Below are 23992 nucleotides of genomic sequence, written 5' to 3'. Positions count from 1 at the left end.
TTACTCTGGAGTGTGTCAGTATTTACAGGGATTACTCAGGAGTGTGTCATTATTTACAGGGGTCTCTAGGAGTGTGTCAGTATTTACAGGGATTACTCTGGAGTGTTTCAGTATTTACAGGGGTCTCTAGAAGTGTGTCAGTATTCACAGGGGTCTCCAGGAGTTTGTCTGTATTTACAGGGATTACTCTGGAGTGTGTCAGTATTTACAGGGGTCTCTAGAAGTGTGTCAGTATTCACAGGGGTCTCCAGGAGTGTGTCAGTATTTACAGGGATGACTCTGGAGTGTGTCAGTATTTATAGGGATTAGTCTGGAGTGTGTCAGTATTTACAGAGATTACTCTGGAGTGTTGCAGTATTTATAGGGATTACTCTGGAGTGTGTCAGTATTTATAGGGATTACACTGGAGTGTGGCAGTATTTATAGGGATTACACTGGAGTGTGTCAGTATTTACAGGGATTACTCTGGAGTGTGTCAGTATTTACAGGGATTACTCCGGAGTGTGTCAGTATTTATAGGGATTACACTGGAGTGTGGCAGTATTTATAGGGATTACTCTGGCGTGTGTCAGTATTTATAGGGATTACTCTGGAGTGTGTCAGTATTTACAGGGATTACTCTGGAGTGTGTCAGTATTTATAGGGATTACTCTGGAGTGTGGCAGTATTTATAGGGATTACACTGGAGTGTGTCAGTATTTACAGGGATTACTCTGGAGTGTGTCAGTATTCACAGGGATTACTCTGGAGTGTGTCAGTATTTACAGAGATTATTCTGGAGTGTGGCAGTATTTACATAGATTACGCTGGAGTGTGTCAGTATTTACAGGGATTACTCTGGAGTGTGTCAGTATTTACATAGATTACTCTGGAGTGTGTCAGTATTTACAGGGATTACTCTGGAGTGTGTCAGTATTTACAGAGATTATTCTGGAGTGTGGCAGTATTTATAGGGATTACACTGGAGTGTGTCAGTATTTACAGGGATTACTCTGGAGTGTGTCAGTATTCACAGGGATTACTCTGGAGTGTGTCAGTATTCGCAGGGATTACTCTGGAGTGTGTCAGTATTTACAGGGATTACTCTGGAGTGTGTCAGTATTCACAGGGATTACTCTGGAGTGTGTCAGTATTTACAGGGATTACTCTGGAGTGTGTCAGTATTCACAGGGATTACTCTGGAGTGTGTCAGTATTTACAGAGATTATTCTGGAGTGTGGCAGTATTTACAGGGATTACACTGGAGTGTGTCAGTATTCACAGGGATTACTCTGGAGTGTGTCAGTATTTATAGGGATTACACTGGAGTGTGTCAGTATTTACAGGGATTAATCTGAAGTGTGTCAGTATTCATAGGGGTCTCTAGAAGTGTGTCAGTATTCACAGGGGTCTCCAGGAGTGTGTCAGTATTTACAGGGATTACTCTGGAGTGTGTCAGTATTTACAGGGATTACTCTGGAGTGTGTCAGTATTTATAGGGATTACTCTGGAGTGTGTCAGTATTTACATAGATTACACTGGAGTGTGTCAGTATTTACATGGATTACTCTGGGGTGTGTCAGTATTTATAGGGATTACTCTGGAAGTGTGTCAGTATTTACATAGATTACTCTGGAGTGTGGCAGTATTTATAGGGATTACACTGGAGTTTGTCAGTATTTACAGGGATTACTCTGGAGTGTGTCAGTATTTACAGGGGTCTCTAGAAGTGTGTCAGTATTCACAGGGGTCTCCAGGTGTGTGTCAGTATTTACAGGGATTACTCTGGAGTGTGTCAGTATTTATAGGGATTACTCTGGAGTGTGTCAGTATTTACAGAGATTACTCTGGAGTGTTGCAGTATTTATAGGGATTACTCTGGAGTGTGTCAGTATTTACAGAGATTATTCTGGAGTGTGGCAGTATTTATAGGGATTACACTGGAGTGTGGCAGTATTTATAGGGATTACTCTGGAGTGTGTCAGTATTTACAGAGATTACTCTGGAGTGTGTCAGTATTTATAGGGATTACTCTGGAGTGTGTCAGTATTTACAGAGATTACTCTGGAGTGTGTCAGTATTTATAGGGATTACACTGGAGTGTGTCAGTATTTACAGGGATTACTCTGGAGTGTGTCAGTATTTACAGGGGTCTCTAGAAGTGTGTCAGTATTCACAGGGGTCTCCAGGAGTTTGTCAGTATTTACAGGGATTACTCTGGAGTGTGTCAGTATTTATAGGGGTCTCTAGAAGTGTGTCAGTATTCACAGGGGTCTCCGGGAGTGTGTCAGTATTTACAGGGATTTCTTAGTAGTGTGTCAATTACAGGGGTCTCGATGAGTGTGTCAGTATTTACAGGGATTGCTCTGGAGTGTGTCAGTATTTACAGGAGGTCTCCGGGAGTGTGTCATTATTTACAGGGATTTCTTAGGAGTGTCTCAGTATTTACAGGCATCTCTAGAAGTGTGTCAGTATTTACAGGGATCACTCCGCAGTGTGTCAGTATTTTCAGGGAGTCTCGGGGAGTGTGTCAGTATTTACAAGGATTACTCAGGAGTGTGTCACCATTTACAGGGGTCTCTAGGAGTGTGTCAGTATTTACAGGGATTACTCTGGAGTGTGTCAGTATTTACAGGGGTCTCTAGAAGTGTGTCAGTATTCACAGGGGTCTCCAGGAGTTTGTCAGTATTTACAGGGATTACTCTGGAGTGTGTCAGTATTTACAGGGGTCTCTAGAAGTGTGTCAGTATTCACAGGGGTCTCCAGGAGTGTGTCAGTATTTACAGGGATTACTCTGGAGTGTGTCAGTATTTATAGGGATTAGTCTGGAGTGTGTCAGTATTTACAGAGATTACTCTGGAGTGTTGCAGTATTTATAGGGATTACTCTGGAGTGTGTCAGTATTTACAGAGATTACTCTGGAGTGTGGCAGTATTTATAGGGATTACTCTGGAGTGTGTCAGTATTTACAGAGATTACTCTGGAGTGTGGCAGTATTTATAGGGATTACTCTGGAGTGTGTCAGTGTTTAAAGAGATTACTCTGGAGTGTGGCAGTATTTATAGGGATTACTCTGGAGTGTGTCAGTACTTACAGACATTACTCTGGAGTGTGTCAGTATTTATAGGGATTACTCTGGAGTGTGTCAGTATTTTCAGGGAGTCTCGGGGAGTGTGCAGTATTTACAGGGGTCTCTAGAAGTGTGTCAGTATTTACAGGGATCACTCTGCAGTGTGTCAGTATTTTCAGGGCGTCTCGGGGAGTGTGTCAGTATTTACAGGGATTGCTCTGGAGTGTGTCAGTATTTATAGGGGTCTCTAGAAGTGTGTCAGTATTCACAGGGGTCTCCGGGAGTGTGTCAGTATTTACAGGGATTTCTTAGGAGTGTGTCAATTACAGGGGTCTCTATGAGTGTGTCAGTATTTACAGGGATTGCTCTGGAGTGTGTCAGTATTTACAGGAGGTCTCCGGGAGTGTGTCATTATTTACAGGGATTTCTTAGGAGTGTCTCAGTATTTACAGGCATCTCTAGAAGTGTGTCAGTATTTACAGGGATCACTCTGCAGTGTGTCAGTATTTACAGGGGTCTCTAGAAGTGTGTCAGTATTCACAGGGGTCTCCAGGAGTGTGTCAGTATTTACAGGGATTACTCTGGAGTGTGTCAGTATTTATATGGATTACTCTGGAGTGTGTCAGTATTTATAGGGATTACACTGGAGTGTGGCAGTATTTATAGGGATTACTCTGGAGTGTGTCAGTATTTACAGGGATTACTCTGGAGTGTGTCAGTATTTAAAGGGATTACTCTGGAGTGTGTCAGTATTTATAGGGATTACACTGGAGTGTGTCAGTATTTACAGGGGTCTCCAGAAGTGTGTCAGTATTCACAGGGGTCTCCAGGAGTTTGTCAGTATTTACAGGGATTACTCTGGAGTGTGTCAGTATTTATAGGGGTCTCTAGAAGTGTGTCAGTATTCACAGGGGTCTCCGGGAGTGTGTCAGTATTTACAGGGATTTCTTAGGAGTGTGTCAATTACAGGGGTCTCTATGAGTGTGTCAGTATTTACAGGGATTGCTCTGGAGTGTGTCAGTATTTACAGGAGGTCTCCGGGAGTGTGTCATTATTTACAGGGATTTCTTAGGAGTGTCTCAGTATTTACAGGCATCTCTAGAAGTGTGTCAGTATTTACAGGGATCACTCTGCAGTGTGTCAGTATTTTCAGGGAGTCTCGGGGAGTGTGTCAGTATTTACAAGGATTACTCAGGAGTGTGTCACTATTTACAGGGGTCTCTAGGAGTGTGTCAGTATTTACAGGGGTCTCTAGAAGTGTGTCAGTATTCACAGGGGTCTCCAGGAGTTTGTCAGTATTTACAGGGATTACTCTGGAGTGTGTCAGTATTTACAGGGGTCTCTAGAAGTGTGTCAGTATTCACAGGGGTCTCCAGGAGTGTGTCAGTATTTACAGGGATTACTCTGGAGTGTGTCAGTATTTATAGGGATTACTCTGGAGTGTGTCAGTATTTATAGGGATTACACTGGAGTGTGGCAGTATTTATAGGGATTACACTGGAGTGTGTCAGTATTTACAGGGATTACTCTGGAGTGTGTCAGTATTTACAGGGATTACTCTGGAGTGTGTCAGTATTTATAGGGATTACACTGGAGTGTGGCAGTATTTATAGGGATTACTCTGGAGTGTCAGTATTTACAGAGATTACTCTGGAGTGTGTCAGTATTTACAGGGATTACTCTGGAGTGTGTCAGTATTTATAGGGATTACACTGGAGTGTGGCAGTACTTATAGGGATTACTCTGGAGTGTGTCAGTATTTATAGGGATTACTCTGGAGTGTGTCAGTATTTACAGGGATTACTCTGGAGTGTGTCAGTATTTATAGGGATTACTCTGGAGTGTGGCAGTATTTATAGGGATTACACTGGAGTGTGTCAGTATTTACAGGGATTACTCTGGAGTGTGTCAGTATTCACAGGGATTACTCTGGAGTGTGTCAGTATTTACAAGGATTATTCTGGAGTGTGGCAGTATTTACATAGATTACTCTGGAGTGTGTCAGTATTTACAGGGATTACTCTGGAGTGTGTCAGTATTCACAGGGATTACTCTGGAGTGTGTCAGTATTCACAGGGATTACTCTGGAGTGTGTCAGTATTTACAGGGATTACTCTGGAGTGTGTCAGTATTCACAGGGATTACTCTGGAGTGTGTCAGTATTTACAGGGATTACTCTGGAGTGTGTCAGTATTCACAGGGATTACTCTGGAGTGTGTCAGTATTTACAGGGATTACTCTGGAGTGTGTCAGTATTCACAGGGATTACTCTGGAGTGTGTCAGTATTTACAGAGATTATTCTGGAGTGTGGCAGTATTTACAGGGATTACACTGGAGTGTGTCAGTATTCACAGGGATTACTCTGGAGTGTGTCAGTATTTATAGGGATTACACTGGAGTGTGTCAGTATTTACAGGGATTAATCTAAAGTGTGTCAGTATTTACAGGGATTACTCTGGAGTGTTGCAGTATTTATAGGGATTACTCTGGAGTGTGTCAGTATTTACATAGATTACTCTGGAGTGTGTCAGTATTTACAGGGATTACTCTGGAGTGTGTCAGTATTTATAGGGATTACTCTGGAAGTGTGTCAGTATTTACATAGATTACTCTGGAGTGTGGCAGTATTTATAGGGATTACTCTGGAGCGTGTCAGTATTTACGGGGATTACTCTGGAGTGTGGCAGTATCTATAGGGATTACACTGGAGTTTGTCAGTTTTTAGTTTAGTTTAGTTTAGAAATACAGCACTGAAACAGGCCCTTCGGCCCACCGAGTCTGTGCCGACCATCAACCACCCATTTATACTAATCCTACACTAATCCCCTATTCCTACCAAACATCCCCACCTGTCCCTATATTTCCCTACCACCTACCTATACTAGCGGCAATTTATAATGGCCAATTTACCTACCAACCTGCAAGTCTTTTGGCTTGTGGGAGGAAACCGGAGCACCCGGAGAAAACCCACGCAGACACAGGGAGAACTTGCAAACTCCACACAGACAGTACCCAGAATTGAACCCGGGTCGCTGGAGCTGTGAGGCTGCGGTGCTAACCACTGCGCCACTGTGCCGCCCACAAAGTATTTACAGGGATTACTCTGGAGTGTGTCAGTATTTACAGGGGTCTCTAGAAGTGTGTCAGTATTCACAGGGGTCTCCAGGAGTTTGTCAGTATTTACAGGGATTACTCTGGAGTGTGTCAGTATTTATAGGGGTCTCTAGAAGTGTGTCAGTATTCACAGGGGTCTCCGGGAGTGTGTCAGTATTTACAGGGATTTCTTAGGAGTGTGTCAATTACAGGGGTCTCTATGAGTGTGTCAGTATTTACAGGGATTGCTCTGGAGTGTGTCAGTATTTACAGGAGGTCTCCGGGAGTGTGTCATTATGGACAGGGATTTCTTAGGAGTGTCTCAGTATTTACAGGCATCTCTAGAAGTGTGTCAGTATTTACAGGGATCACTCTGCAGTGTGTCAGTATTTTCAGGGAGTCTCGGGGAGTGTGTCAGTATTTACAAGGATTACTCAGGAGTGTGTCACTATTTACAGGGGTCTCTAGGAGTGTGTCAGTATTTACAGGGATTACTCTGGAGTGTTTCAGTATTTACAGGGGTCTCTAGAAGTGTGTCAGTATTCACAGGGGTCTCCAGGAGTTTGTCAGTATTTACAGGGATTACTCTGGAGTGTGTCAGTATTTACAGGGGTCTCTAGAAGTGTGTCATTATTCACAGGGGTCTCCAGGAGTGTGTCAGTATTTATAGGGATTACTCTGGAGTGTGTCAGTATTTATAGGGATTAGTCTGGAGTGTGTCAGTATTTACAGAGATTACTCTGGAGTGTTGCAGTATTTATAGGGATTACTCTGGAGTGTGTCAGTATTTATAGGGATTACACTGGAGTGTGGCAGTATTTATAGGGATTACACTGGAGTGTGTCAGTATTTACAGGGATTACTCTGGAGTGTGTCAGTATTTACAGGGATTACTCTGGAGTGTGTCAGTATTTATAGGGATTACACTGGAGTGTGGCAGTATTTATAGGGATTACTCTGGAGTGGCAGTATTTATAGGGATTACTCTGGAGTGTGTCAGTATTTATAGGGATTACTCTGGAGTGTGTCAGTATTTACAGGGATTACTCTGGAGTGTGTCAGTATTTATAGGGATTACTCTGGAGTGTGGCAGTATTTATAGGGATTACACTGGAGTGTGTCAGTATTTACATAGATTACTCTGGAGTGTGTCAGTATTTACAGGGGTCTCTAGAAGTGTGTCAGTATTCACAGGGGTCTCCAGGAGTTTGTCAGTATTTACAGGGATTACTCTGGAGTGTGTCAGTATTTACAGGGGTCTCTAGAAGTGTGTCAGTATTCACAGGGGTCTCCAGGAGTGTGTCAGTATTTACAGGGATTACTCTGGAGTGTGTCAGTATTTATAGGGATTACTCTGGAGTGTGTCAGTATTTATAGGGATTACACTGGAGTGTGGCAGTATTTATAGGGATTACACTGGAGTGTGTCAGTATTTACAGGGATTACTCTGGAGTGTGTCAGTATTTACAGGGATTACTCTGGAGTGTGTCAGTATTTATAGGGATTACACTGGAGTGTGGCAGTATTTATAGGGATTACTCTGGAGTGTCAGTATTTACAGAGATTACTCTGGAGTGTGTCAGTATTTACAGGGATTACTCTGGAGTGTGTCAGTATTTATAGGGATTACACTGGAGTGTGGCAGTACTTATAGGGATTACTCTGGAGTGTGTCAGTATTTATAGGGATTACTCTGGAGTGTGTCAGTATTTACAGGGATTACTCTGGAGTGTGTCAGTATTTATAGGGATTACTCTGGAGTGTGGCAGTATTTATAGGGATTACACTGGAGTGTGTCAGTATTTACAGGGATTACTCTGGAGTGTGTCAGTATTCACAGGGATTACTCTGGAGTGTGTCAGTATTTACAAGGATTATTCTGGAGTGTGGCAGTATTTACATAGATTACTCTGGAGTGTGTCAGTATTTACAGGGATTACTCTGGAGTGTGTCAGTATTCACAGGGATTACTCTGGAGTGTGTCAGTATTCACAGGGATTACTCTGGAGTGTGTCAGTATTTACAGGGATTACTCTGGAGTGTGTCAGTATTCACAGGGATTACTCTGGAGTGTGTCAGTATTTACAGGGATTACTCTGGAGTGTGTCAGTATTCACAGGGATTACTCTGGAGTGTGTCAGTATTTACAGGGATTACTCTGGAGTGTGTCAGTATTCACAGGGATTACTCTGGAGTGTGTCAGTATTTACAGAGATTATTCTGGAGTGTGGCAGTATTTACAGGGATTACACTGGAGTGTGTCAGTATTCACAGGGATTACTCTGGAGTGTGTCAGTATTTATAGGGATTACACTGGAGTGTGTCAGTATTTACAGGGATTAATCTAAAGTGTGTCAGTATTTACAGGGATTACTCTGGAGTGTTGCAGTATTTATAGGGATTACTCTGGAGTGTGTCAGTATTTACATAGATTACTCTGGAGTGTGTCAGTATTTACAGGGATTACTCTGGAGTGTGTCAGTATTTATAGGGATTACTCTGGAAGTGTGTCAGTATTTACATAGATTACTCTGGAGTGTGGCAGTATTTATAGGGATTACTCTGGAGCGTGTCAGTATTTACGGGGATTACTCTGGAGTGTGGCAGTATCTATAGGGATTACACTGGAGTTTGTCAGTTTTTAGTTTAGTTTAGTTTAGAAATACAGCACTGAAACAGGCCCTTCGGCCCACCGAGTCTGTGCCGACCATCAACCACCCATTTATACTAATCCTACACTAATCCCCTATTCCTACCAAACATCCCCACCTGTCCCTATATTTCCCTACCACCTACCTATACTAGCGGCAATTTATAATGGCCAATTTACCTACCAACCTGCAAGTCTTTTGGCTTGTGGGAGGAAACCGGAGCACCCGGAGAAAACCCACGCAGACACAGGGAGAACTTGCAAACTCCACACAGACAGTACCCAGAATTGAACCCGGGTCGCTGGAGCTGTGAGGCTGCGGTGCTAACCACTGCGCCACTGTGCCGCCCACAAAGTATTTACAGGGATTACTCTGGAGTGTGTCAGTATTTACAGGGGTCTCTAGAAGTGTGTCAGTATTCACAGGGGTCTCCAGGAGTTTGTCAGTATTTACAGGGATTACTCTGGAGTGTGTCAGTATTTATAGGGGTCTCTAGAAGTGTGTCAGTATTCACAGGGGTCTCCGGGAGTGTGTCAGTATTTACAGGGATTTCTTAGGAGTGTGTCAATTACAGGGGTCTCTATGAGTGTGTCAGTATTTACAGGGATTGCTCTGGAGTGTGTCAGTATTTACAGGAGGTCTCCGGGAGTGTGTCATTATGGACAGGGATTTCTTAGCAGTGTCTCAGTATTTACAGGCATCTCTAGAAGTGTGTCAGTATTTACAGGGATCACTCTGCAGTGTGTCAGTATTTTCAGGGAGTCTCGGGGAGTGTGTCAGTATTTACAAGGATTACTCAGGAGTGTGTCACTATTTACAGGGGTCTCTAGGAGTGTGTCAGTATTTACAGGGATTACTCTGGAGTGTTTCAGTATTTACAGGGGTCTCTAGAAGTGTGTCAGTATTCACAGGGGTCTCCAGGAGTTTGTCAGTATTTACAGGGATTACTCTGGAGTGTGTCAGTATTTACAGGGGTCTCTAGAAGTGTGTCATTATTCACAGGGGTCTCCAGGAGTGTGTCAGTATTTATAGGGATTACTCTGGAGTGTGTCAGTATTTATAGGGATTAGTCTGGAGTGTGTCAGTATTTACAGAGATTACTCTGGAGTGTTGCAGTATTTATAGGGATTACTCTGGAGTGTGTCAGTATTTATAGGGATTACACTGGAGTGTGGCAGTATTTATAGGGATTACACTGGAGTGTGTCAGTATTTACAGGGATTACTCTGGAGTGTGTCAGTATTTACAGGGATTACTCTGGAGTGTGTCAGTATTTATAGGGATTACACTGGAGTGTGGCAGTATTTATAGGGATTACTCTGGAGTGTGGCAGTATTTATAGGGATTACTCTGGAGTGTGTCAGTATTTATAGGGATTACTCTGGAGTGTGTCAGTATTTACAGGGATTACTCTGGAGTGTGTCAGTATTTATAGGGATTACTCTGGAGTGTGGCAGTATTTATAGGGATTACACTGGAGTGTGTCAGTATTTACATAGATTACTCTGGAGTGTGTCAGTATTTACAGGGATTACTCTGGAGTGTGTCAGTATTTACATAGATTACTCTGGAGTGTGTCAGTACTTACAGGGATTACTCTGGAGTGTGTCAGTATTTACAGAGATTATTCTGGAGTGTGGCAGTATTTATAGGGATTACACTGGAGTGTGTCAGTATTTACAGGGATTACTCTGGAGTGTGTCAGTATTCACAGGGATTACTCTGGAGTGTGTCAGTATTTACAGGGATTACTCTGGAGTGTGTCAGTATTTACAGGGATTACTCTGGAGTGTGTCAGTATTCACAGGGATTACTCTGGAGTGTGTCTGTATTTATAGGGATTACACTGGAGTGTGTCAGTATTTACAGGGATTACTCTGGAGTGTGTCAGTATTTACAGGGATTACTCTGGAGTGTGTCAGTATTCACAGGGATTACTCTGGAGTGTGTCAGTATTTACAGGGATTACTCTGGAGTGTGTCAGTATTCACAGGGATTACTCTGGAGTGTGTCAGTATTTACAGAGATTATTCTGGAGTGTGGCAGTATTTACAGGGATTACACTGGGGTGTGTCAGTATTCACAGGGATTACTCTGGAGTGTGTCAGTATTTATAGGGATTACACTGGAGTGTGTCAGTATTTACAGGGATTAATCTGAAGTGTGTCAGTATTCACAGGGGTCTCTAGAAGTGTGTCAGTATTCAGGGGTCTCCAGGAGTGTGTCAGTATTTACAGGGATTACTCTGGAGTGTGTCAGTATTTACAGGGATTACTCAGGAGTGTGTCATTATTTACAGGGGTCTCTAGGAGTGTGTCAGTATTTACAGGGATTACTCTGGAGTGTTTCAGTATTTACAGGGGTCTCTAGAAGTGTGTCAGTATTCACAGGGGTCTCCAGGAGTTTGTCTGTGTTTACAGGGATTACTCTGGAGTGTGTCAGTATTTACAGGGGTCTCTAGAAGTGTGTCAGTATTCACAGGGGTCTCCAGGAGTGTGTCAGTATTTACAGGGATGACTCTGGAGTGTGTCAGTATTTATAGGGATTAGTCTGGAGTGTGTCAGTATTTACAGAGATTACTCTGGAGTGTTGCAGTATTTATAGGGATTACTCTGGAGTGTGTCAGTATTTATAGGGATTACACTGGAGTGGGGCAGTATTTATAGGGATTACACTGGAGTGTGTCAGTATTTACAGGGATTACTCTGGAATGTGTCAGTATTTACAGGGATTACTCCGGAGTGTGTCAGTATTTATAGGGATTACACTGGAGTGTGGCAGTATTTATAGGGATTACTCTGGCGTGTGTCAGTATTTATAGGGATTACTCTGGAGTGTGTCAGTATTTACAGGGATTACTCTGGAGTGTGTCAGTATTTATAGGGATTACTCTGGAGTGTGGCAGTATTTATAGGGATTACACTGGAGTGTGTCAGTATTTACAGGGATTACTCTGGAGTGTGTCAGTATTCACAGGGATTACTCTGGAGTGTGTCAGTATTTACAGAGATTATTCTGGAGTGTGGCAGTATTTACATAGATTACGCTGGAGTGTGTCAGTATTTACAGGGATTACTCTGGAGTGTGTCAGTATTTACATAGATTACTCTGGAGTGTGTCAGTATTTACAGGGATTACTCTGGAGTGTGTCAGTATTTACAGAGATTATTCTGGAGTGTGGCAGTATTTATAGGGATTACACTGGAGTGTGTCAGTATTTACAGGGATTACTCTGGAGTGTGTCAGTATTCACAGGGATTACTCTGGAGTGTGTCAGTATTCACAGGGATTACTCTGGAGTGTGTCAGTATTTACAAGGATTACTCTGGAGTGTGTCAGTATTCACAGGGATTACTCTGGAGTGTGTCAGTATTTACAGGGATTACTCTGGAGTGTGTCAGTATTCACAGGGATTACTCTGGAGTGTGTCAGTATTTACAGAGATTATTCTGGAGTGTGGCAGTATTTACAGGGATTACACTGGAGTGTGTCAGTATTCACAGGGATTACTCTGGAGTGTGTCAGTATTTATAGGGATTACACTGGAGTGTGTCAGTATTTACAGGGATTAATCTGAAGTGTGTCAGTATTCACAGGGGTCTCTAGAAGTGTGTCAGTATTCACAGGGGTCTCCAGGAGTGTGTCAGTATTTACAGGGATTACTCTGGAGTGTGTCAGTATTTACAGGGATTACTCTGGAGTGTGTCAGTATTTATAGGGATTACTCTGGAGTGTGTCAGTATTTACATAGATTACACTGGAGTGTGTCAGTATTTACATGGATTACTCTGGAGTGTGTCAGTATTTATAGGGATTACTCTGGAAGTGTGTCAGTATTTACATAGATTACTCTGGAGTGTGGCAGTATTTACAGGGATTACTCTGGAGTGTGTCAGTATTTACAGGGGTCTCTAGAAGTGTGTCAGTATTCACAGGGGTCTCCAGGTGTGTGTCAGTATTTACAGGGATTACTCTGGAGTGTGTCAGTATTTATAGGGATTACTCTGGAGTGTGTCAGTATTTACAGAGATTACTCTGGAGTGTTGCAGTATTTATAGGGATTACTCTGGAGTGTGTCAGTATTTACAGAGATTATTCTGGAGTGTGGCAGTATTTATAGGGATTACACTGGAGTGTGGCAGTATTTATAGGGATTACTCTGGAGTGTGTCAGTATTTACAGAGATTACTCTGGAGTGTGTCAGTATTTATAGGGATTACTCTGGAGTGTGTCAGTATTTACAGAGATTACTCTGGAGTGTGTCAGTATTTATAGGGATTACACTGGAGTGTGTCAGTATTTACAGGGATTACTCTGGAGTGTGTCAGTATTTACAGGGGTCTCTAGAAGTGTGTCAGTATTCACAGGGGTCTCCAGGAGTTTGTCAGTATTTACAGGGATTACTCTGGAGTGTGTCAGTATTTATAGGGGTCTCTAGAAGTGTGTCAGTATTCACAGGGGTCTCCGGGAGTGTGTCAGTATTTACAGGGATTTCTTAGGAGTGTGTCAATTACAGGGGTCTCGATGAGTGTGTCAGTATTTACAGGGATTGCTCTGGAGTGTGTCAGTATTTACAGGAGGTCTCCGGGAGTGTGTCATTATTTACAGGGATTTCTTAGGATTGTCTCAGTATTTACAGGCATCTCTAGAAGTGTGTCAGTATTTACAGGGATCACTCTGCAGTGTGTCAGTATTTTCAGGGAGTCTCGGGGAGTGTGTCAGTATTTACAAGGATTACTCAGGAGTGTGTCACCATTTACAGGGGTCTCTAGGAGTGTGTCAGTATTTACAGGGATTACTCTGGAGTGTGTCAGTATTTACAGGGGTCTCTAGAAGTGTGTCAGTATTCACAGGGGTCTCCAGGAGTTTGTCAGTATTTACAGGGATTACTCTGGAGTGTGTCAGTATTTACAGGGGTCTCTAGAAGTGTGTCAGTATTCACAGGGGTCTCCAGGAGTGTGTCAGTATTTACAGGGATTACTCTGGAGTGTGTCAGTATTTATAGGGATTAGTCTGGAGTGTGTCAGTATTTACAGAGATTACTCTGGAGTGTTGCAGTATTTATAGGGATTACTCTGGAGTGTGTCAGTATTTACAGAGATTACTCTGGAGTGTGTCAGTATTTATAGGGATTACACTGGAGTGTGTCAGTATTTACAGGGATTACTCTGGAGTGTGTCAGTATTTACAGGGGTCTCTAGAAGTGTGTCAGTATTCACAGGGGTCTCCAGGAGTTTGTCAGTATTTACAGGGATTACTCTGGAGTGTGTCAGTATTTATAGGGGTCTCTAGAAGTGTGTCAGTATTCACAGGGGTCTCCGGGAGTGTGTCAGTATTTACAGGGATTTCTTAGGAGTGTGTCAATTACAGGGGTCTCGATGAGTGTGTCAGTATTTACAGGGATTGCTCTGGAGTGTGTCAGTATTTACAGGAGGTCTCCGGGAGTGTGTCAGTATTTATAGGGATTACTCTGGAGTGTGTCAGTATTTATAGGGATTAGTCTGGAGTGTGTCAGTATTTACAGAGATTACTCTGGAGTGTTGCAGTATTTATAGGGATTACTCTGGAGTGTGTCAGTATTTATAGGGATTACACTGGAGTGTGGCAGTATTTATAGGGATTACACTGGAGTGTGTCAGTATTTACAGGGATTACTCTGGAGTGTGTCAGTATTTACAGGGATTACTCTGGAGTGTGTCAGTATTTATAGGGATTACACTGGAGTGTGGCAGTATTTATAGGGATTACTCTGGAGTGTGGCAGTATTTATAGGGATTACTCTGGAGTGTGTCAGTATTTATAGGGATTACTCTGGAGTGTGTCAGTATTTACAGGGATTACTCTGGAGTGTGTCAGTATTTATAGGGATTACTCTGGAGTGTGGCAGTATTTATAGGGATTACACTGGAGTGTGTCAGTATTTACATAGATTACTCTGGAGTGTGTCAGTATTTACAGGGATTACTCTGGAGTGTGTCAGTATTTACATAGATTACTCTGGAGTGTGTCAGTACTTACAGGGATTACTCTGGAGTGTGTCAGTATTTACAGAGATTATTCTGGAGTGTGGCAGTATTTATAGGGATTACACTGGAGTGTGTCAGTATTTACAGGGATTACTCTGGAGTGTGTCAGTATTCACAGGGATTACTCTGGAGTGTGTCAGTATTTACAGGGATTACTCTGGAGTGTGTCAGTATTTACAGGGATTACTCTGGAGTGTGTCAGTATTCACAGGGATTACTCTGGAGTGTGTCAGTATTTATAGGGATTACACTGGAGTGTGTCAGTATTTACAGGGATTACTCTGGAGTGTGTCAGTATTTACAGGGATTACTCTGGAGTGTGTCAGTATTCACAGGGATTACTCTGGAGTGTGTCAGTATTTACAGGGATTACTCTGGAGTGTGTCAGTATTCACAGGGATTACTCTGGAGTGTGTCAGTATTTACAGAGATTATTCTGGAGTGTGGCAGTATTTACAGGGATTACACTGGGGTGTGTCAGTATTCACAGGGATTACTCTGGAGTGTGTCAGTATTTATAGGGATTACACTGGAGTGTGTCAGTATTTACAGGGATTAATCTGAAGTGTGTCAGTATTCACAGGGGTCTCTAGAAGTGTGTCAGTATTCAGGGGTCTCCAGGAGTGTGTCAGTATTTACAGGGATTACTCTGGAGTGTGTCAGTATTTACAGGGATTACTCAGGAGTGTGTCATTATTTACAGGGGTCTCTAGGAGTGTGTCAGTATTTACAGGGATTACTCTGGAGTGTTTCAGTATTTACAGGGGTCTCTAGAAGTGTGTCAGTATTCACAGGGGTCTCCAGGAGTTTGTCTGTATTTACAGGGATTACTCTGGAGTGTGTCAGTATTTACAGGGGTCTCTAGAAGTGTGTCAGTATTCACAGGGGTCTCCAGGAGTGTGTCAGTATTTACAGGGATGACTCTGGAGTGTGTCAGTATTTATAGGGATTAGTCTGGAGTGTGTCAGTATTTACAGAGATTACTCTGGAGTGTTGCAGTATTTATAGGGATTACTCTGGAGTGTGTCAGTATTTATAGGGATTACACTGGAGTGTGGCAGTATTTATAGGGATTACACTGGAGTGTGTCAGTATTTACAGGGATTACTCTGGAGTGTGTCAGTATTTACAGGGATTACTCTGGAGTGTGTCAGTATTTACATAGATTACTCTGGAGTGTGTCAGTATTTACAGGGATTACTCTGGAGTGTGTCAGTATTTACAGAGATTATTCTGGAGTGTGGCAGTATTTATAGGGATTACACTGGAGTGTGTCAGTATTTACAGGGATTACTCTGGAGTGTGTCAGTATTCACAGGGATTACTCTGGAGTGTGTCAGTATTCACAGGGATTACTCTGGAGTGTGTCAGTATTTACAGGGATTACTCTGGAGTGTGTCAGTATTCACAGGGATTACTCTGGAGTGTGTCAGTATTTACAGGGATTACTCTGGAGTGTGTCAGTATTCACAGGGATTACTCTGGAGTGTGTCAGTATTTACAGAGATTATTCTGGAGTGTGGCAGTATTTACAGGGATTACACTGGAGTGTGTCAGTATTCACAGGGATTACTCTGGAGTGTGTCAGTATTTATAGGGATTACACTGGAGTGTGTCAGTATTTACAGGGATTAATCTGAAGTGTGTCAGTATTCACAGGGGTCTCTAGAAGTGTGTCAGTATTCACAGGGGTCTCCAGGAGTGTGTCAGTATTTACAGGGATTACTCTGGAGTGTGTCAGTATTTACAGGGATTACTCTGGAGTGTGTCAGTATTTATAGGGATTACTCTGGAGTGTGTCAGTATTTACATAGATTACACTGGAGTGTGTCAGTATTTACATGGATTACTCTGGAGTGTGTCAGTATTTATAGGGATTACTCTGGAAGTGTGTCAGTATTTACATAGATTACTCTGGAGTGTGGCAGTATTTACAGGGATTACTCTGGAGTGTGTCAGTATTTACAGGGGTCTCTAGAAGTGTGTCAGTATTCACAGGGGTCTCCAGGTGTGTGTCAGTATTTACAGGGATTACTCTGGAGTGTGTCAGTATTTATAGGGATTACTCTGGAGTGTGTCAGTATTTACAGAGATTACTCTGGAGTGTTGCAGTATTTATAGGGATTACTCTGGAGTGTGTCAGTATTTACAGAGATTATTCTGGAGTGTGGCAGTATTTATAGGGATTACACTGGAGTGTGGCAGTATTTATAGGGATTACTCTGGAGTGTGTCAGTATTTACAGAGATTACTCTGGAGTGTGTCAGTATTTATAGGGATTACTCTGGAGTGTGTCAGTATTTACAGAGATTACTCTGGAGTGTGTCAGTATTTATAGGGATTACACTGGAGTGTGTCAGTATTTACAGGGATTACTCTGGAGTGTGTCAGTATTTACAGGGGTCTCTAGAAGTGTGTCAGTATTCACAGGGGTCTCCAGGAGTTTGTCAGTATTTACAGGGATTACTCTGGAGTGTGTCAGTATTTATAGGGGTCTCTAGAAGTGTGTCAGTATTCACAGGGGTCTCCGGGAGTGTGTCAGTATTTACAGGGATTTCTTAGGAGTGTGTCAATTACAGGGGTCTCGATGAGTGTGTCAGTATTTACAGGGATTGCTCTGGAGTGTGTCAGTATTTACAGGAGGTCTCCGGGAGTGTGTCATTATTTACAGGGATTTCTTAGGAGTGTCTCAGTATTTACAGGCATCTCTAGAAGTGTGTCAGTATTTACAGGGATCACTCTGCAGTGTGTCAGTATTTTCAGGGAGTCTCGGGGAGTGTGTCAGTATTTACAAGGATTACTCAGGAGTGTGTCACCATTTACAGGGGTCTCTAGGAGTGTGTCAGTATTTACAGGGATTACTCTGGAGTGTGTCAGTATTTACAGGGGTCTCTAGAAGTGTGTCAGTATTCACAGGGGTCTCCAGGAGTGTGTCAGTATTTACAGGGATTACTCTGGAGTGTGTCAGTATTTATAGGGATTAGTCTGGAGTGTGTCAGTATTTACAGAGATTACTCTGGAGTGTTGCAGTATTTATAGGGATTACTCTGGAGTGTGTCAGTATTTACAGAGATTACTCTGGAGTGTGGCAGTATTTATAGGGATTACTCTGGAGTGTGTCAGTATTTACAGAGATTACTCTGGAGTGTGGCAGTATTTATAGGGATTACTCTGGAGTGTGTCAGTGTTTAAAGAGATTACTCTGGAGTGTGGCAGTATTTATAGGGATTACTCTGGAGTGTGTCAGTACTTACAGACATTACTCTGGAGTGTGTCAGTATTTATAGGGATTACTCTGGAGTGTGTCAGTATTTTCAGGGAGTCTCGGGGAGTGTGCAGTATTTACAGGGGTCTCTAGAAGTGTGTCAGTATTTACAGGGATCACTCTGCAGTGTGTCAGTATTTTCAGGGAGTCTCGGGGAGTGTGTCAGTATTTACAGGGATTGCTCTGGAGTGTGTCAGTATTTACAGGAGGTCTCCGGGAGTGTGTCATTATTTACAGGGATTTCTTAGGAGTGTCTCAGTATTTACAGGCGTCTCTAGAAGTGTGTCAGTATTTACAGGGATCACTCTGCAGTGTGTCAGTATTTTCAGGGAGTCTCGGGGAGTGGGTCAGTATTTACAGGGATTACTCAGGAGCGTGTCACTATTTACAGGGGTCTCTAGGAGTGTGTCAGTATTTACAGGGATTACTCTGGAGTGTGTCAGTATTTACAGGGGTCTCTAGAAGTGTGTCAGTATTCACAGGGGTCTCCAGGAGTTTGTCAGTATTTACAGGGATTACTCTGGAGTGTATCAGTATTTACAGGGGTCTCTAGAAGTGTGTCAGTATTCACAGGGGTCTCCAGGAGTGTGTCAGTATTTACAGGGATTACTCTGGAGTGTGTCAGTATTTATAGGGATTACTCTGGAGTGTGTCAGTATTTATAGGGATTACTCTGGAGTGTGTCAGTATTCACAGGGATTACTCTGGAGTGTGTCAGTATTTACAGGGATTACTCTGGAGTGTGTCAGTATTCACAGGGATTACTCTGGAGTGTGTCAGTATTTACAGAGATTATTCTGGAGTGTGGCAGTATTTACAGGGATTACACTGGAGTGTGTCAGTATTCACAGGGATTACTCTGGAGTGTGTCAGTATTTATAGGGATTACACTGGAGTGTGTCAGTATTTACAGGGATTAATCTGAAGTGTGTCAGTATTCACAGGGGTCTCTAGAAGTGTGTCAGTATTCACAGGGGTCTCCAGGAGTGTGTCAGTATTTACAGGGATTACTCTGGAGTGTGTCAGTATTTACAGGGATTACTCTGGAGTGTGTCAGTATTTATAGGGATTACTCTGGAGTGTGTCAGTATTTACATAGATTACACTGGAGTGTGTCAGTATTTACATGGATTACTCTGGAGTGTGTCAGTATTTATAGGGATTACTCTGGAAGTGTGTCAGTATTTACATAGATTACTCTGGAGTGTGGCAGTATTTACAGGGATTACTCTGGAGTGTGTCAGTATTTACAGGGGTCTCTAGAAGTGTGTCAGTATTCACAGGGGTCTCCAGGTGTGTGTCAGTATTTACAGGGATTACTCTGGAGTGTGTCAGTATTTATAGGGATTACTCTGGAGTGTGTCAGTATTTACAGAGATTACTCTGGAGTGTTGCAGTATTTATAGGGATTACTCTGGAGTGTGTCAGTATTTACAGAGATTATTCTGGAGTGTGGCAGTATTTATAGGGATTACACTGGAGTGTGGCAGTATTTATAGGGATTACTCTGGAGTGTGTCAGTATTTACAGAGATTACTCTGGAGTGTGTCAGTATTTATAGGGATTACTCTGGAGTGTGTCAGTATTTACAGAGATTACTCTGGAGTGTGTCAGTATTTATAGGGATTACACTGGAGTGTGTCAGTATTTACAGGGATTACTCTGGAGTGTGTCAGTATTTACAGGGGTCTCTAGAAGTGTGTCAGTATTCACAGGGGTCTCCAGGAGTTTGTCAGTATTTACAGGGATTACTCTGGAGTGTGTCAGTATTTATAGGGGTCTCTAGAAGTGTGTCAGTATTCACAGGGGTCTCCGGGAGTGTGTCAGTATTTACAGGGATTTCTTAGGAGTGTGTCAATTACAGGGGTCTCGATGAGTGTGTCAGTATTTACAGGGATTGCTCTGGAGTGTGTCAGTATTTACAGGAGGTCTCCGGGAGTGTGTCATTATTTACAGGGATTTCTTAGGAGTGTCTCAGTATTTACAGGCATCTCTAGAAGTGTGTCAGTATTTACAGGGATCACTCTGCAGTGTGTCAGTATTTTCAGGGAGTCTCGGGGAGTGTGTCAGTATTTACAAGGATTACTCAGGAGTGTGTCACCATTTACAGGGGTCTCTAGGAGTGTGTCAGTATTTACAGGGATTACTCTGGAGTGTGTCAGTATTTACAGGGGTCTCTAGAAGTGTGTCAGTATTCACAGGGGTCTCCAGGAGTTTGTCAGTATTTACAGGGATTACTCTGGAGTGTGTCAGTATTTACAGGGGTCTCTAGAAGTGTGTCAGTATTCACAGGGGTCTCCAGGAGTGTGTCAGTATTTACAGGGATTACTCTGGAGTGTGTCAGTATTTATAGGGATTAGTCTGGAGTGTGTCAGTATTTACAGAGATTACTCTGGAGTGTTGCAGTATTTATAGGGATTACTCTGGAGTGTGTCAGTATTTACAGAGATTACTCTGGAGTGTGGCAGTATTTATAGGGATTACTCTGGAGTGTGTCAGTATTTACAGAGATTACTCTGGAGTGTGGCAGTATTTATAGGGATTACTCTGGAGTGTGTCAGTGTTTAAAGAGATTACTCTGGAGTGTGGCAGTATTTATAGGGATTACTCTGGAGTGTGTCAGTACTTACAGACATTACTCTGGAGTGTGTCAGTATTTATAGGGATTACTCTGGAGTGTGTCAGTATTTTCAGGGAGTCTCGGGGAGTGTGCAGTATTTACAGGGGTCTCTAGAAGTGTGTCAGTATTTACAGGGATCACTCTGCAGTGTGTCAGTATTTTCAGGGAGTCTCGGGGAGTGTGTCAGTATTTACAGGGATTGCTCTGGAGTGTGTCAGTATTTACAGGAGGTCTCCGGGAGTGTGTCATTATTTACAGGGATTTCTTAGGAGTGTCTCAGTATTTACAGGCGTCTCTAGAAGTGTGTCAGTATTTACAGGGATCACTCTGCAGTGTGTCAGTATTTTCAGGGAGTCTCGGGGAGTGGGTCAGTATTTACAGGGATTACTCAGGAGCGTGTCACTATTTACAGGGGTCTCTAGGAGTGTGTCAGTATTTACAGGGATTACTCTGGAGTGTGTCAGTATTTACAGGGGTCTCTAGAAGTGTGTCAGTATTCACAGGGGTCTCCAGGAGTTTGTCAGTATTTACAGGGATTACTCTGGAGTGTATCAGTATTTACAGGGGTCTCTAGAAGTGTGTCAGTATTCACAGGGGTCTCCAGGAGTGTGTCAGTATTTACAGGGATTACTCTGGAGTGTGTCAGTATTTATAGGGATTACTCTGGAGTGTGTCAGTATTTATAGGGATTACTCTGGAGTGTGTCAGTATTTACAGAGATTACTCTGGAGTGTTGCAGTATTTATAGGGATTACTCTGGAGTGTGTCAGTATTTACAGAGATTATTCTGGAGTGTGGCAGTATTTATAGGGATTACACTGGAGTGTGGCAGTATTTATAGGGATTTCCCTGGAGTGTGTCAGTATTTACAGAGATTACTCTGGAGTGTGGCAGTATTTATAGGGATTACACTGGAGTGTGTCAGTATTTACAGGGATTACTCTGGAGTGTGTCAGTATTCACAGGGGTCTCTAGAAGTGTGTCAGTATTCACAGGGGTCTCCAGGAGTGTGTCAGTATTTACAGGGATTACTCTGGAGTGTGTCAGTATTTATGGGGATTACTCTGGAGTGTGTCAGTATTTACATAGATTACTCTGGAGTGTGGCAGTATTTACAGGGATTACTCTGGAGTGTGGCAGTATTTACAGGGATTACTCTGGAGTGTGTCAGTATTTACAGAGATTACTCTGGAGTGTGGCAGTATTTACAGGGATTACTCTGGAGTGTGGCAGTATTTATAGGGATTACTCTGGAGTGTGTCAGTATTTACAGAGATTACTCTGGAGTGTGTCAGTATTTATAGGGATTACTCTGGAGTGTGTCAGTATTTACAGGGATTACACTGGAGTGTGTCAGTATTTACAGGGATTACTTAGGAGTGTGTCAGTATTTACAGGGATTACTCTGGAGTGTGTCAGTATTTACAGGGGGTCTCCAGAAGTGTGTCAGTATTTACATGTGTTCTTTGGGAGTGTGTTATTAGTTAGAAGGGGGAGTCCCTGGAAGTTTGTTAATGTTTACATGGTGTCCCCAAAACAGAAAAGTTTGAAAACCACTGATCTAAGAAGGAGTTTTCTGATATTGAGCAGCCTCGAGCCCTGTGTCTCCAGTAATTATTTAAACAGTGCTTCTCTTTACAGATTTAGATTTCAATGTGTCAGGAATGTTTGGGCCGAGTTCTCTGTACTCCAACTACACATCACCAAAGAAAGAGAGCGACACAATGGAGCAGGCGCAGGCCTTCCCTCCTCCAGTCAAAGAGATCGTTCTACAGAAGGAAGAGTACGTTCTGACTTTTTTTAAAAAGTTAATTTACCTTGTGCATTCCCAGTTTTCATTGTCCATTATTGGTGGCCATGCCTTCTGCTTCCTAGACCTTAAGCTTTCCTCCTAGACCTTAAGCTTTCCCTCCTGAAATGTCTCCGCCTCTCTCCTCTTTTAAAATGCTCGTTAAAACCTACCTCTTTGATGAATCTTTTGGTCACCTGTCCTAATATCACTGTCTTGGGCTCGATGTCAATTTTTGTCTGATTTACTCTCCTGTGAAGCACTTTGGGATGTTATACTATATTAAAGGCGCTATATAAATACAAGATGTTGAGCTTGCTGGGTGGAGGGAGGGGAATAGAGTCAGCGAAGGGCAAGGGGTGAAAATAACAAAAAGGTGGTGACTGAATAAAACCAAGTTAAAAGGATTTGTCGCACAGGATTTACCCTGTGTGTAACCGTGATCTCCGTTACTGTGGCAACAGTCAAACTTTCAGCCTGACTGACTGGAACCTTTCCTGGCAGGATTTCAATTCACATCTATTCCGCTTATTTTCCCAGATGTTCAAACGAGGAAAGTCCCTCGATTCCTCCATTGCCGTCACTCCCCTCGAGCTTCGGCAATGGGCCAAGCAAAGTGGAGGCCCAGCCTGCCGAGACTGGATCCAACCAGACTCACACTGCCATTGGCCAGAAAACCAGCCTCCTGGTGAAAAAAGGTAGGACGCAAAGGAATTGGACCATTAATTTAGCAAAATAATTTGGTCTGTCTGGGATGGGGGAGGTCGGGGAACTGGTTAGGGGAGGTGGTCTCCTTTTTAAGGAGATGTGTTCCATTTCTGGAGAAAACCCTTGGGGAACTAGTGTGAGCCCTCAGCTTTGGGGATTGTATGGCTCAAAAACAAGGAGTATAGTTTGATTAAAGCTGCTTCATGTCTTGACCAGAACGAATTTGATTATATAATTGAAAGGGAAAAAAATCGCAGGGCTATGGGGAAAGAACAGGGGGGTGTGGGATAATTCTTTCAAAGTCATATTACCTGGTCTGTGCTCTATGATTCTATGACTGTGTGAATGCGGTTTGTACGTGTGTGTGGGTGAGCAGGTGTGTATGTGGTGGTGGGGTGGGGCTGCGGGGGGGTGGGGCGGGGGTGGAGTTCAGGTAATCAGAGTCCTGTAATTATACCCCCCTGTTCAATTGTGAAGAGTGTTTTGTGTGTGTGTTCAGTGTGTGTATTTGTGCGTGAAGATTGGTGTTGGTGTGCCTTCAGTGAGTGGGTGATTGAAGACTGTGTGTGCCTCTGTAGTCATTGGATGTGTGCGTGTATGTTCAGTGTGTGTGTGTGTATATGTGTGTTCAGCGTGCGTGTGTGTTCAGCGTGTGTGTGTTTTCATCGCGTTTGTGTGTATGTGTTCAGCGTGCGTGTGTGTTCAGCGTGTGTGTGTTTTCACCGCGTTTGTGTGTATGTGTTCAGCGTGCGTGTGTGTTCAGCCTGTGTGTGTGTGTGTAAGAGTGACG

General features: G+C 42.9%; 1 protein-coding gene across 2 annotated transcripts in view; it reads left to right on the top strand.

Moving 5' to 3' along the window:
* The window catches only part of LOC137353459 (SH3 domain-binding protein 1-like), a 104584-nt gene that overhangs the window by 76635 nt on the left and 3957 nt on the right, over positions 1-23992 (top strand). For both annotated transcript variants that reach the window (XM_068019767.1, XM_068019766.1), the window contains 2 exons: positions 22347-22488; positions 23035-23192. In XM_068019767.1, the coding sequence (XP_067875868.1) occupies positions 22347-22488; positions 23035-23192 (300 nt within the window). The remainder of the gene's footprint in view (positions 1-22346; positions 22489-23034; positions 23193-23992) is intronic.

Source organism: Heterodontus francisci, chromosome 41, assembly GCF_036365525.1.
Source record: "Heterodontus francisci isolate sHetFra1 chromosome 41, sHetFra1.hap1, whole genome shotgun sequence".
Classification (NCBI taxonomy): domain Eukaryota; kingdom Metazoa; phylum Chordata; class Chondrichthyes; order Heterodontiformes; family Heterodontidae; genus Heterodontus; species Heterodontus francisci.
Note: the sequence above shows the minus strand (reverse complement) of the source record. Positions and strands in the feature narration are given on the sequence as shown.